At 36.8% G+C, this 13,121-nt stretch overlaps 2 protein-coding genes across 2 annotated transcripts; both read left to right on the forward strand.

Moving 5' to 3' along the window:
- Positions 1-510: 510 nt before the first annotated feature.
- LOC121783765 (oligopeptide transporter 1-like) lies at positions 511-3,786 on the forward strand. The gene is made up of 6 exons (XM_042181941.1): positions 511-627; positions 743-1,188; positions 1,741-1,838; positions 1,924-2,493; positions 2,566-2,824; positions 2,913-3,786. Exons 1-6 carry the CDS (start codon positions 555-557, stop codon positions 3,723-3,725), a joined length of 2,259 nt encoding a protein of 752 aa, XP_042037875.1. The 5' UTR covers positions 511-554; the 3' UTR covers positions 3,726-3,786.
- A 2,450-nt stretch (positions 3,787-6,236) lies between these two features.
- On the forward strand, positions 6,237-10,312 carry LOC121783538 (oligopeptide transporter 1-like). Its single transcript, XM_042181637.1, has 6 exons — positions 6,237-6,344; positions 6,468-6,913; positions 7,020-7,117; positions 8,073-8,642; positions 8,760-9,018; positions 9,419-10,312. Exons 1-6 carry the CDS (start codon positions 6,278-6,280, stop codon positions 10,217-10,219), a joined length of 2,241 nt encoding a protein of 746 aa, XP_042037571.1. The 5' UTR covers positions 6,237-6,277; the 3' UTR covers positions 10,220-10,312.
- The last annotated feature ends 2,809 nt before the right edge of the window (positions 10,313-13,121 follow it).

A 13,121-nucleotide genomic window follows, 5' to 3' on the forward strand; every position in this document is an offset into this window, starting at 1 on the left:
AGTTGGAGTAGTATATTTTAAATAAGTATTTTATTAAAAAATAAATATTATTTTAATATTTTGACCTAATATATATAATAATTTTAAATATGCTTAGATTTTTTGGAATTTTTTGTCATTTTTGTAAAATTTTATGATATTTTGATTTGGTTCGGATTAAATATATAAATTTTGGATTTGAAATTCAGATGTTCCGAATGTTCATCCCTAAATATTCTAACTCAAACATTAAAAAATATTTAAAGTAGATGTGAGGAACCATGTATAGATAGATTCTTGAATATAATAAACCCAATTATTTATGTATAATAAAATTATAAATGAGAATATACATACATATAAATACTAGATTTAATGGATACAGATTTACGTCCGGTTGGGATAAGATAGACATAGTTTGATTGAACAAAGATTCATTGAGAGAAAAAATAATTAATGATATATTAGTAAAGTATATATATATATATAAGAATAATGAATCAATACAACAGGTATTCCACAATTTTTCCAAGTACATACATCCATTCCCCATTTCCTTCGAGTTTGCATCAGTCATGGGCGGCAACATTGCCGGAGACAAATATCAGCCTCCGGAAAAGCTTCCTCTCCACAACTTCGAAGTCGAAGGTAGGCTTACATACTTGAAATTTAATGATAATAATGGTCGAGCTACATTATTAGACTAAAAATCAATCACAAATTATAATTATAATTTAACAATAAAATAAAATGAAATACGCAGATGTTGAAGAGGCCGACTTCTGTCCAATCGAACAGGTGGAGCTGACGGTGCCGGCGACGGACGATCCGTCGATGGCAGCGCTGACGTTCCGGACGTGGTTTCTCGGGATAATATCGTGCGTGCTGCTTGCGTTCACGAACCAATTCTTCGGGTACCGGCAGAACCCTATCGGGATCGGCACGGTGGCGGCGCAAATAGTGACCCTGCCGATCGGGAGGTTCATGGCGAGGGTGTTGCCGACGACGACGTTTGTGGTTCCGTTTACAGGGTGGTCGTTCACGCTGAATCCGGGGCCGTTCACTATAAAAGAGCACGTGCTGATCACTATCTTCGCCAACTGCGGCGCCGGAGGAGTTTACGCGCTCAGCATTGTGACGATTGTGAAGGCTCTCTACCACCGCCCTATCAATCCGCTTGCCGCTTGGTTGTTGGTTCAGACTACTCAGGTCAACTTTTTCTCATTCTTTTATTCTGTGTACATGAGATTGGTGTCCTTTTGCTTTTAATAGCTGATATCAGATTGAGTTTGTTTTACAATTTCAGTTTTGTATTTTTAATTTTTTTTATTAGAGATATAGAATGAAAAAAGTAGTTGAAATAAGACACGAAAAATAGGGCACATTTGCCATTTTTGATTGTCTACGAAAAATAGGGCACATTCAAAAAGGAAAGTTTTCAACAACTTCTCTCTTACTTTTTTTTCTCTCTCTTGCTAATTTTGGTGTGCAGTCCAAAGTAGAAAAAAAAAACTAGCTACTTGAATTTTGTTGATATTATTTGGATAGAATTAGGGTTGTATGTCAGTTAACTAATGAACCAATCAGTATCCAATTAACTTTAAGAAATAAAATAGAAATGTAAAGATGGATGGATAACTTTTTTTGTGATGTAAATTAAAGGACCATAATATTATACTAGTAGTAAATTGTTATTTGTTTTTCTTATAGTAGTAATTTGAAATTTGTTGACATTTATAAGAGTAGAATGATTTTGAATAGATGCTTGGGTACGGGTGGGCTGGAATATTTAGGCGAATTCTTGTGGACTCTCCATACATGTGGTGGCCTGGAAACATGACTTCCATCTCCCTTTTCAGGTAACTTAATAGTATTATGAATTAGACCCTCCGTTTGCTAAAGTAGATCTGATTTAAAATGTGTTTCTTATCATGTTTTATGCAGAACAATGCACGAAGAAGAAGCACGAAAGAAGGGAGGGTTATCGCGGCAACAATTCTTCGTGATGGTGTTCGTAATAAGCTTCGCCTACTACGTGGTTCCATCGTATTTCTTCCCACTCATATCCAACATCTCCGTGCTCTGCTACATCTGGAAGGACTCCATCTTGGTGCAGCAGCTCGGGTCCGGCCTGCAGGGCATGGGAATAGGCTCGTTCGCCTTGGACTGGGCCACCGCCAGCATGATGGGCGATCCCATCTCCACCCCCGGCTTCGCCATTGTCAACGTCCTCATCGGCTTCTTCCTAGTCATGTACGTCATGACCCCCATCACCTACTTCAACAACATCTTCGATGCCAAGAAATTCCCCTTCTTCACATCCCACACATTCGACAACATGGGCCAACGCTACAACATCAGCCGCGTCATCAACCAGGCCACCTTCTCCCTCGACATGGACGGCTACAATTCATACAGCAAGCTCCACCTCAGCACCTTCTTCGCCTTCACTTACGGCATTGGCTTTGCTACCCTCTCCGCCACCATTGTCCACGTCGCCTTATATCATGGAAAGTAAGTCATCATTGAATTTCTTTGTTTTTTTTATGTTTTGGTTCTAAATTAATTAAGGATTTGGTGTTGTAGAACGATTTGGGAGCTCTGGATCAAGACAAAGAGCAATATGAAGCTAGATGTGCACACGAGATTGATGAAGAGGAACTATGAGTCTGTGCCGGAATGGTGGTTCCATATCATACTTATAGTAGTGTTTGGCCTCTCTCTCTTTGCTTGTGAAGGCTTCGGTAAACAGCTTCAGCTTCCGTGGTGGGGGCTTATTTTCGCTTGCGTGCTCGCGTTCTTCTTCACTCTCCCGGTCGGCATAATCCAAGCCACAACCAACATGGTACGCCCATATAACAATTTGTTAATTATAAGGACTTTTAACGGGGTGAGTGACCCATTTCTAACAAACAGTGTTTTCAACTTTGCAGCAAATGGGGTTGAATATCATCACGGAGATGCTAATAGGCTACATATACCCGGGGAGGCCGCTTGCAAACGTCACGTTCAAGACGTACGGCTACATAAGCATGTCGCAAGCCCTGAGTTTCCTCTCGGATTTCAAATTAGGCCACTACATGAAGATCCCGCCCAAATCAATGTTCGTGGCTCAGCTGGTGGGCACGGTGGTGGCCTCGTCCGTCTACTTCGGGACAGCGTGGTGGCTCCTCGACACGGTCCCCAATATCTGCGACGTGTCAGCGCTTCCCGAGGGCAGCCCCTTCACCTGCCCGGGCGACAACGTGTTCTACAACGCGTCCATCATATGGGGAGTCATCGGGCCAATGAGGATGTTCACCAGCAAGGGAGTGTACGGGCTGCTGAACTGGTGGTTCCTCGTCGGGGCGGTGGCGCCGCTGCCGGCATACTTTCTGAGCCGGAAGTACCCGGAGAAGAAGTGGCTGCAGCTGGTGAATGTGCCGATTATCATGGGGGCGACGGGAGGGATGCCGCCGGCGAGATCGGTGAGCTACATAATGTGGGGAGCGGTGGGGATATATTTCAACTTGTATGTGTATCGAGTGCACAAGGGGTGGTGGGCGAGATACGCGTATGTGTTTTCGGCGGCGATGAGTGCTGGGATTGCGTTTATGGGAATCTTGACTTACTTCGCGCTGCAGTCGTATGACATATCCATTGACTGGTGGGGAATGGGTGCGGATGGTGGTGGTGGTGATAACTGCCCTTTGGCGTCGTGCCCCACCGCGCCGGGAATTGTCGTTAAAGGTTGCCCCGTCCACTGATTATTGGCTTTGCTTTTTTAATTATTTTTATTGTTATTTCCATATTTTTGAGTATTTAGTACCCTACTTTCGTAAATACATTTGATTAATTATTTTTCAATACTTTTTGGTTATATCAATTTTGACTTTTGAAATTTCAATTATTTTTTATTATATGTTGATATTGTATCAATGTTTTACGAATAGACTAGTGAGAACATTGGTCAGTAGCATATAATAATATTTATGCTTCTTCCCCTTAAAAGTTTCAATTTTAAAAATTTTGTCTAGTCATGTTTCACTTTTATTATTTTGGCAAATATATCACTTATTCCACTAAATCACTCCCCTCTTAATTTTAAATTAATATAAAAAATAAGACCTCATATTCTACTAACTTAATTTATCACTTTTAATTATAAAATCAATTAATTTCTTAAAACTCATATCTCTAGTAAAGGAGACTTCTAATAAAAACATAGAAAGAATAATTTATCATTTGTGCATAAGAAATAATCATTGAACATTTATAATCAAATCTAAGAGCGGTAATTAAGTCACGTGGAAGTATTAAATAAATTAATTAATTTATTCATAAAGGGAAAAAGTAATATGCAATTGGTAAAATAAGACAGATGAAAAAACATATGAAAGTAGAAAAAGGTAGTGAAAGTAGTGTTAGTAGATTGTATAGTCCATATTATTAGTGGTGTGCAATTGATTAAACATTTTCCATATTAGATTTAGTCAAATTTTGGGGCGGGACCAAAATGGTAAAACTTATCTATTTTTTGAGGACATAGAAATTTTTATACAAAAGCCTCTAATAATAATTTAAATCACCCAAAAGTACACTTCAAAAAAAAGATAGTCCCTACTAGTGTTATTTTTGACGTCCGCCTCTGCTTGTGTGTCATTGACCTGGTCAGTCCATTGTCAACGTTCCTTCAACAAATCTTATTCATGATGTGAGTCATTCTTTATTTCGAATAACAATTACTACCTCCGTCCCTGAAAGTTTGTCCCATTTTTCCATTTTCGTTCGTCCCCCAAAGTTTGTCTCATTTCACTTTTACTATTTTTGGTAGTGGACCTCATATTCCACTAACTCATTCATACTCACATTTTATTATAAAACTAATATATAAAAGTATGACCAACAATCCACCAACTTTTTCAACTCACTTTCCATTACATTTCTTAAAACACGTGTCGGGTCAAAGTGTGCCAATATTTGGGAACTGAGGTAGTAGTTGTCATTTAAATTTTACTTTATAAAAGTATTATTTCGACATACTCATACAGGAAAAATGCATTTATAGAACAAAAATTAATACTATTATTGTGATATATGGTAATCAAGTATGACTTGAATTTTAAATTTAATATATATAATCATTGAGTTCATCGACAAGGTTTCTTTTCAAATCAAGTAAAAATCAAATTTAATTTACATAAATTTATCAATTCTCTAAATAAAAACGGATAACAAAGATAGAGAAATGAACCAGTCATATAATTAAAACTCCCATGCATCAAAAACTGATGTATTTAAAATTTAGCTACTCCATTTAAATAATACGGAGTACTAATATTTTATCAAAAAATAATTTTAACATAAAAAAAAAGGCCAAAAATAACTTAATTTTCAAAATTGTTACGATGACAAATTTCTCAATCAGGCAACTGAACTTTTTGACACGATTTGACAATTGTAATGGGAAGTATATATATACTTTATTTAGTTCAGTGATGTACAGTGATGTATTCATATTCATGTGGTAAATATTGTTCAAAAACAAAATACTTGTTAATTAGTTGGATATTGTGATCTAAATGTTAGATTAATGTCACGTGTCATCTAATAATGTAGATTATTAGTATAATAATGTAACTTAACTAATAATGTATTATTTTAGTATAATAATGTAGATTATTAGTCTAATAATATAGTTTGGCTAATAATATAGCATCTTAGTCTAATAATGTAGCTTATCACAGCCATCCAATTCAAGGATCCAAGGGCTGTGATTTTTGTGTGGTGTTTTATACACTAAGGAGGTGTGAAGACACCTCATTTACTTTAATAACATATAGATCTAATTCCATGCATCACAAAGTGAGTTTAGCGTGGGAATATGATGACAAGAATCAAAGTACCCTACTAATTCACTAGGAGTAACAACTTGATCAATTATCTAGTTTTGCACAACAAATTAATCCAACATTTAATTTCAAAGACACTATATTATTACAGACATGCATCTACGTTTTAGATGCCCATAATATTAGAGAGTCATAAAGATACTCATCAAAGAATGTACCCAAGAAATTAATAAAAAATTAAATGTAAATGCAACGATTGCACTCCAGTGGGGATACATACATAGGAAAATCAGGCCTAAATCTTACTTTAGGGTGTTGTAATAAATAAAAGTAATGATCCTAATCTCCTCTAAAATAGAAGTCAACTACGCGTAGAGTAAGTGCGAGAATTTAAAGTTATATATCCATTCCGGTGAATCTCTACAGCCTACACTTTCAGGAGTTGCCGGAATCTCTGCACAGTAATCATGTCCAACGGCAACCGCAATCACGCCGGAGACCAGTCCCCTCCTCACCACAATCATCAAATCCAAGGTATCATAATTCACAAGTTAAGTGATTGTGTACAATTTATAGCGAACTTAAAAAGATTTTTTCTAATAAAATAATTTTTTTCAAAAATTAGAATTTAATAATTGAGATGGTGTGGGAATTTAGATTCGCAAGAGGAGGAGGAGTGTCCGATCGAGCAGGTGCGGCTGACGGTGCCGGAGACGGATGATCCGACGGTGGCGGCGCTGACGTTCCGGACTTGGTTTTTGGGCATAATAACGTGCGTGATGCTTTCATTTAGCAACCAATTTTTCGGATACCGGCAAAACGCCTTAGTGGTAAGCTCTGTGGCGGCACAAATAGTGACGCTTCCAGTCGGGAAGTTCATGGCTAGGGTCTTGCCGACGACGTCGTTTAGGGTTCCGTTTACGGGGTGGTCGTTTTCGCTCAATCCGGGGCCCTTTACTATAAAAGAGCATGTGCTGATCACTATCTTCGCCAACTGCGGCGCCGGAGGGGTTTACGCCGTCAGCATTGTGACTATTGTGAAGGCTCTCTACCACCGCCCTCTCAATCCGATTGCAGCCTGGTTGTTGGTTCAGTCTACTCAGGTTTCAAATTAATGATACAATAATTTTATAAGACTATTGTGAAGGCCTTTTAGTATTTTGGTTTCTTATTTATTGGTTTTGTGCATATGTATACATATTTGATTAGATGCTTGGGTATGGATGGGCTGGGATATTTAGGAGAATGCTGGTGGACTCTCCATATATGTGGTGGCCTGGAAACATGACTTCTGTCTCCCTCTTCAGGTAACTCATTGCACATCCAAATTATATAGTCATAGTGTCAAATAGGCAAAACGAATTTTAAGAAATTGTTTCATTTTCTTAAAAAAATGGATGTAAAGAGTTACTGGATTGTGTGTATTACTTTTATATATTGACTAAAGGTTTAATAGCGAAGTTTGGTCAAGTTATAGTCTATCTCATGAACTTTAAGATTGGAATATTAAATCATGAAGTTTCAATTTTTTCAATTGTCTCATACATGTACAAATTTTTACATCATTTTGTGATGTTAAAACTGACAATATTTCAATAAGATAAGAGAAATAAGAAAATAAAGAAATATGAAAAAAAACTTATTTAAATGAACCACGTCATTTTGAATATCGCTAAAAGACGACATTTTGTGCATGGATGAGACAGTTGAGAAAAATTGAAATTTCATGATTTAATATTCCAATTTCAAAGTTCATGGGACAGACCAGAATTTGACCAAACTTCGTGATTGAAATGGCTATTAACTCTTGATTTTTTTAATAAAATGTGAGTAAAATAAGTTCATGAAATGCAAGTTCCATCGGTAAAAATAGTAAAAGTAAAATTGAAACTTCATGATTTAATATTTCAATTTCAAAGTTCATGTAATGGATCAGAATTTGACCAAATTTTATGATTTACTGGCTATTAAATCTTGATTGTTTTAATAATATATGAGTAAAAATAAGCGAATGAAATGTGAGTTCCACTTGGTAAAAATAGTAAAAGTAAAATTGAAATATCTAATGGGAAAATGGAGGAAGCATGTACCTATCAGCTTAATTTCAATAAAATACAAGTATTCGTTCAATTTTTCTTTTCAACATTACCATGTTAATGGTAGAGCTCTCGTTGTCGCATTTACTTTTAAATTTGTAATCCCTCCGTCCACCAAAAGTAGTCTCGACTGCACGGATTTTGAACTGTCATTCTTGTACTGTAGAACATTGCACGAAGAAGATACAAGAGAGAAGGGAGGGCTAACACGGCTGCAATTCTTCGTGATAGTATTCACAACAAGCTTCGCATACTACGTGGTCCCAGCTTACTTCTTCCCCACAATATCCTCCATCTCCCTCCTCTGCTACATCGGGAAGGACTCCATCTTGATGCAGCAGCTTGGCTCCGGCCTCCACGGCATGGGAATCGGGTCCTTCGCCTTCGACTGGGCCACCGTCAGCTTCATAGGCGACCCCATCGCCACCCCCGGCTTCGCCATCATCAACGTCGTCGTCGGCTTCATCCTCGTCATGTATGTCGTAACGCCCATCACATACTTCAACAACATCTACCAGGCCAGGAAGTTCCCCTTCTTCTCCTCCGGCACTTTTGATGACACTGGCATGAAATACAACATCTCTCGCGTCCTCAACGAGGCCACCTTCTCCTTCGACGTCGCTGGCTACGAGGCCTACAGCAAGCTTCATCTCAGCGCCTTCTTCGCCTTCACTTACGGCATCGGATTCGCTATGCTCTCCGCCACCATCGTGCACGTCGCGCTCTATCATGGAAAGTATGTCAATCATAAAAAGTGAACATTGAGGTTCTGTTTGGTAGAGTAGATAACTATTCTTATCATATTTTGTCTTGTCTATCTTAACTATATAATGAAATTGTTGTGTGGGTCCAGAACAATTTGGACACTATGGACGAAAACAAAGAGCAAATTCAAGTTAGACGTGCACACAAGATTAATGAAGAAGAACTATGAATCTGTGCCGGACTGGTGGTTCCACTCCATCCTTGCTCTAGTGTTCGGGTTGTCTCTTTTTGCTTGTGAAGGTTTCGGAAAGCAGCTTCAGCTTCCATGGTGGGGGCTTATACTGGCGTGCGCGATGGCCTTCTTCTTCACTCTACCGGTCGGCATAATCCAAGCCACAACCAACATGGTATGTATAACCAAATCTCACTCTATTAAAACCCCTTCTTGTCTTACATTGATAAATTGGTGATACTGACTCCTCTATAAATGTGTTTTATAATGGATAACCTTATTCTTACTAGTAACAGGAGTGAGTAGGGGTGAGCAAAAAAACTAAAAATCGAATATCCGAACCGAACCAAACCAAAATTTTGAAATTCGGTTCGGTTTTTTTGGTTTTTCGGTTCGATTAGGTTTTAAAAATAAAAAAATTCGGTTTTTAGGTTCGGTTCGGTTCTAAAAAAACCGAAAAACCGAATTATATTTAAATATAATATTATATATTTATTCTAATAATTTAATATATTATATCATATATAATATATATTCTTTTAATATATTTTATATCATATATTTGCGTATTGCAGCAAATCGGGTTGAATGTGATCACAGAGATGCTTATAGGCTTCATATACCCGGGAAAGCCACTTGCGAACGTAGCTTTCAAGACGTACGGCTACATAAGCATGGCGCAAGCCATAACTTTCCTTTCGGATTTCAAATTAGGCCACTACATGAAGATCCCGCCCAAATCCATGTTCGTGGCTCAGCTGGTGGGCACAGTGGTGGCCTCGTCCGTCTACTTCGGAACCGCATGGTGGCTCCTATCAACAATCAACCACATCTGCGACGCGGCCGCCCTGCCCGAGGGCAGCCCCTGGACCTGCCCGGGCGACAACGTGTTCTACAACTCGTCCATCATCTGGGGAGTCATCGGCCCGCTGAGGATGTTCACGAGCAAGGGCGTGTACGGGCTGCTGAACTGGTGGTTCCTGGTGGGGGCGGTGGCGCCGCTGCCGGCCTACTTCCTGAGCCGGAGGTACCCGGAGAAGAAGTGGCTGAGGATGATCAACGTGCCGCTTATCCTGGGGGCGACGGCGAGCATGCCGCCAGCGAGGTCGGTGAACTACGTGATGTGGGGAGCAGTGGGGGTGTATTTCAATGTGTACGTGTATCGGGTGAACAAGCGGTGGTGGGCGAGGTATGCGTATGTGATGTCTGCGGCGATCAATGCTGGGATTGCGTTTATGGCTATTGTGATGTACTTCGCCCTGCAGTCGTGTGATATCTCTATTAATTGGTGGGGATTGGATATTGACGACCATTGTCCCTTGGCCTCGTGCCCCACCGCGCCTGGTGTCGCCGTTGAAGGTTGCCCGGTGCACTGATGCTTTTTTTTATTATTATTTATATTTATATGAGTATTTATTGATTAATGCCATTACTATTTACTTGGGGTAATGAATGTTGTTTCTTCTGGATATCTTGGTTTCTACTTTTTTCTGTAAATACAGTTTATTGAATCAGAAACATCTGATTCTTCATCGTTTTTACTTCCAATCCTCCATAAAAAAAATCATTTTTAATTGTCTTATAACAACCATTGTTAATGTTTTGTGTTGGAGAAGATTTGGACATTCATGCTCATAAACATGAGATTTTGGCTCTTTCATTGCATATCTACTCATATTGCCACCTCATATTTAATCGTTCAAACATTGAGAGTTCAAATCGTCCTTTTTTTTTTGCACACTCAAATTGAAATTAGCCGGTTTCACATTCAATCAATGGTACTGTTATATTTTGTGTGTTTTGACCTCTTGATGTATGGAATTACTTTTAACAATGAAAATAACTTGTTAAAATCATGTACTACTCCCTCAATTTCAGAGTAATGAAGTCATTTTGTCATTTTGGTATGTTCCATAGTAGTGAAGTCATTTCCCTTTTTAGTAAACTCAACACATTTCTTCCCACTTACTTTACTCTCTCTTACTTTATTCTCTCATCGTCTCTCTACCTTCTTCATTTTCTACTTTATTCATCATTTACTTAATTCACTTAACACAATTTTTCTTAATCTCTGCGCCGAAATGAAATGCATCTACTATTATGGAACGGAGAGAGTACTATTTTAAAGTATCAAGTTTAAACTAAGAAATTATATGCACCTTTTGATTGAAGAAAAATACTCACCTATATAGAACATCCAAAATGTGAAACAATGTACTTGTAGCCATTGCTTGTAAGAGTAAACTAAAATGTGAAACAATGTACTTGTTGTAGTTATTGCTTGTAAGAAGAGTGAACTGAATATTATTACTTTCACCCATTCTTAATGAATTTTATTAGTACTACTACTTTTTGGATATTGATATAATATCATTGAAATAATTTTTATGCTATTTCATTACATTTTGGCCGTTCTTCAATTTTGTCTATTTCATGACATTTTTGCCATTTCTTCAATTTTGTCTCAACTGGAATTTTTGTCCATTGATTATATCTTTTATTTAGAAAATACTTCAAACAATATTAAGCTATTCACATAATAACTTCATTGTGATTTTGAATTTTGAGAAAAAAAATATTTTTCTTTTTTCGTTCCTCTTTCAATTTCTTATGATGTCTCACTCTATATACTATGCGCCTATAATCGTGTGCAAAGATTAACATTAGAAAGAAAAGATAATTATATGAATTGAAATATAAATAAATACTAGCTAGTATTTCACTCCTGAATCAGTCCAACATATCTACCACGTCTTAAATTATGTGTGTATTGGTCTATTTTTTTTTAAAAAAAAAAGTGGAGTATATTGAAGATAAAAATGTGTGACACTAGTTATTGTATATATAGCTATAACAAAATTTCTATTTATTAAAAGGATAAACTGCAAAATAGTATCTTGTAAAAATAAATATCATCAGAGGTATATAGATAAAAGTTTGTTTTCATTTAAGATATTTTGTCTCTAATTTCATACTTTCTTGCTATTTCTTTACTTTTTGTCTTAAAGTGATTTAATGCATCTAAATTATTGTTTCTCTATTCTTATTTATTTATGATTTATATCCTTCTCACAGTGCTACACTAATTATTACTACTAGTAATATTATTAGTATCTGTTATATTTGCTATAACAAAATGACTATATTATTAAAAATGGCCTTTAGTTGTACATGTTATATTTGACAGATTCTTGAGATCAACAAAATCCACTTTACTCATAACTGCATTTCAACCATTTCTCGTATACATTAATTAATATCATAAATTATTTGCTAAGAAACAATCCCAAGTTTCTGAAACTCTCAATCCACTACAAGATTTATTCATGTAGTCCCCACAAACAATTAATTTAATGTATATTTTCATCAAAACAAGGTGATCAGCTTTTGTTTTCAATCAATTTCTGTACCAGCAGTTGGAAAACTCCATTTCAAGAACTTTTATTTAATATCTGTTAACCTTTCGTTAAATTTCAACTAACATTTTCCTTTATAATTGCACTACAATTCTATAATTTTTTTGGTTTTGGTTTCTCAATTCTATTTCACAAATGCATTTATGGGCTTTCTCAATTCTCTCTTGGGAAAACATTCCAGAAGATTTATTAAGAGAAGAGAGAGTGATGCCGGCGAAGCAGGTCTCTTCTTTTTCTTGATTGTTCCATTCATGATTTGTATGAAAACTTTTAAATATGTTGAATCACTTAGCTTTGTGTATGCTAATAAACATCTGAAACCTAGATATGTATAAACTTGATTTATTGTATGTTTTGATTAGGGAAATATAAATTGTGATTGCATTAGTTCTAATGATTGAAGTCATCTTTTTAGATAACTACCTAAATGGAATCTCATGTTCAAATTTCTGGTTCAGCATTTATGCTATTTACATAAGGGATTATACTGAATTTGGCATTTTATCAGATTTAGATTTCCTAGTATTAAGAATTTTAGATAGTTGGGTTACTTGTTATACCTATATCATCTTATTTTACGTCTCCTGGTGCCGTTAACCAGGACGTGCATTGGAAGAACTCAGAAGCTCTCTTTATCATGAGCTCCGGACTACAGAAGGAGCAAAGCGCCAACAACAGCGCTTTTGTGGTCCAGTTGTTGCAATGACATTCAATTTAATGGTTTCTGTTGGCATAATCCTTGGAAACAAAATGGTGTGCATTTCACTCCTTTACTATGTTGTAGAATTCTCAGTTATATATAAACTGCAATGGGATAATAAGTCATTCAGGCACAATGTAGCTTTTTTTCAGCACTATTTTC

Source organism: Salvia splendens, chromosome 21 (genome assembly GCF_004379255.2).
Source record: "Salvia splendens isolate huo1 chromosome 21, SspV2, whole genome shotgun sequence".
NCBI classification, from domain to species: Eukaryota; Viridiplantae; Streptophyta; class Magnoliopsida; order Lamiales; family Lamiaceae; genus Salvia; species Salvia splendens.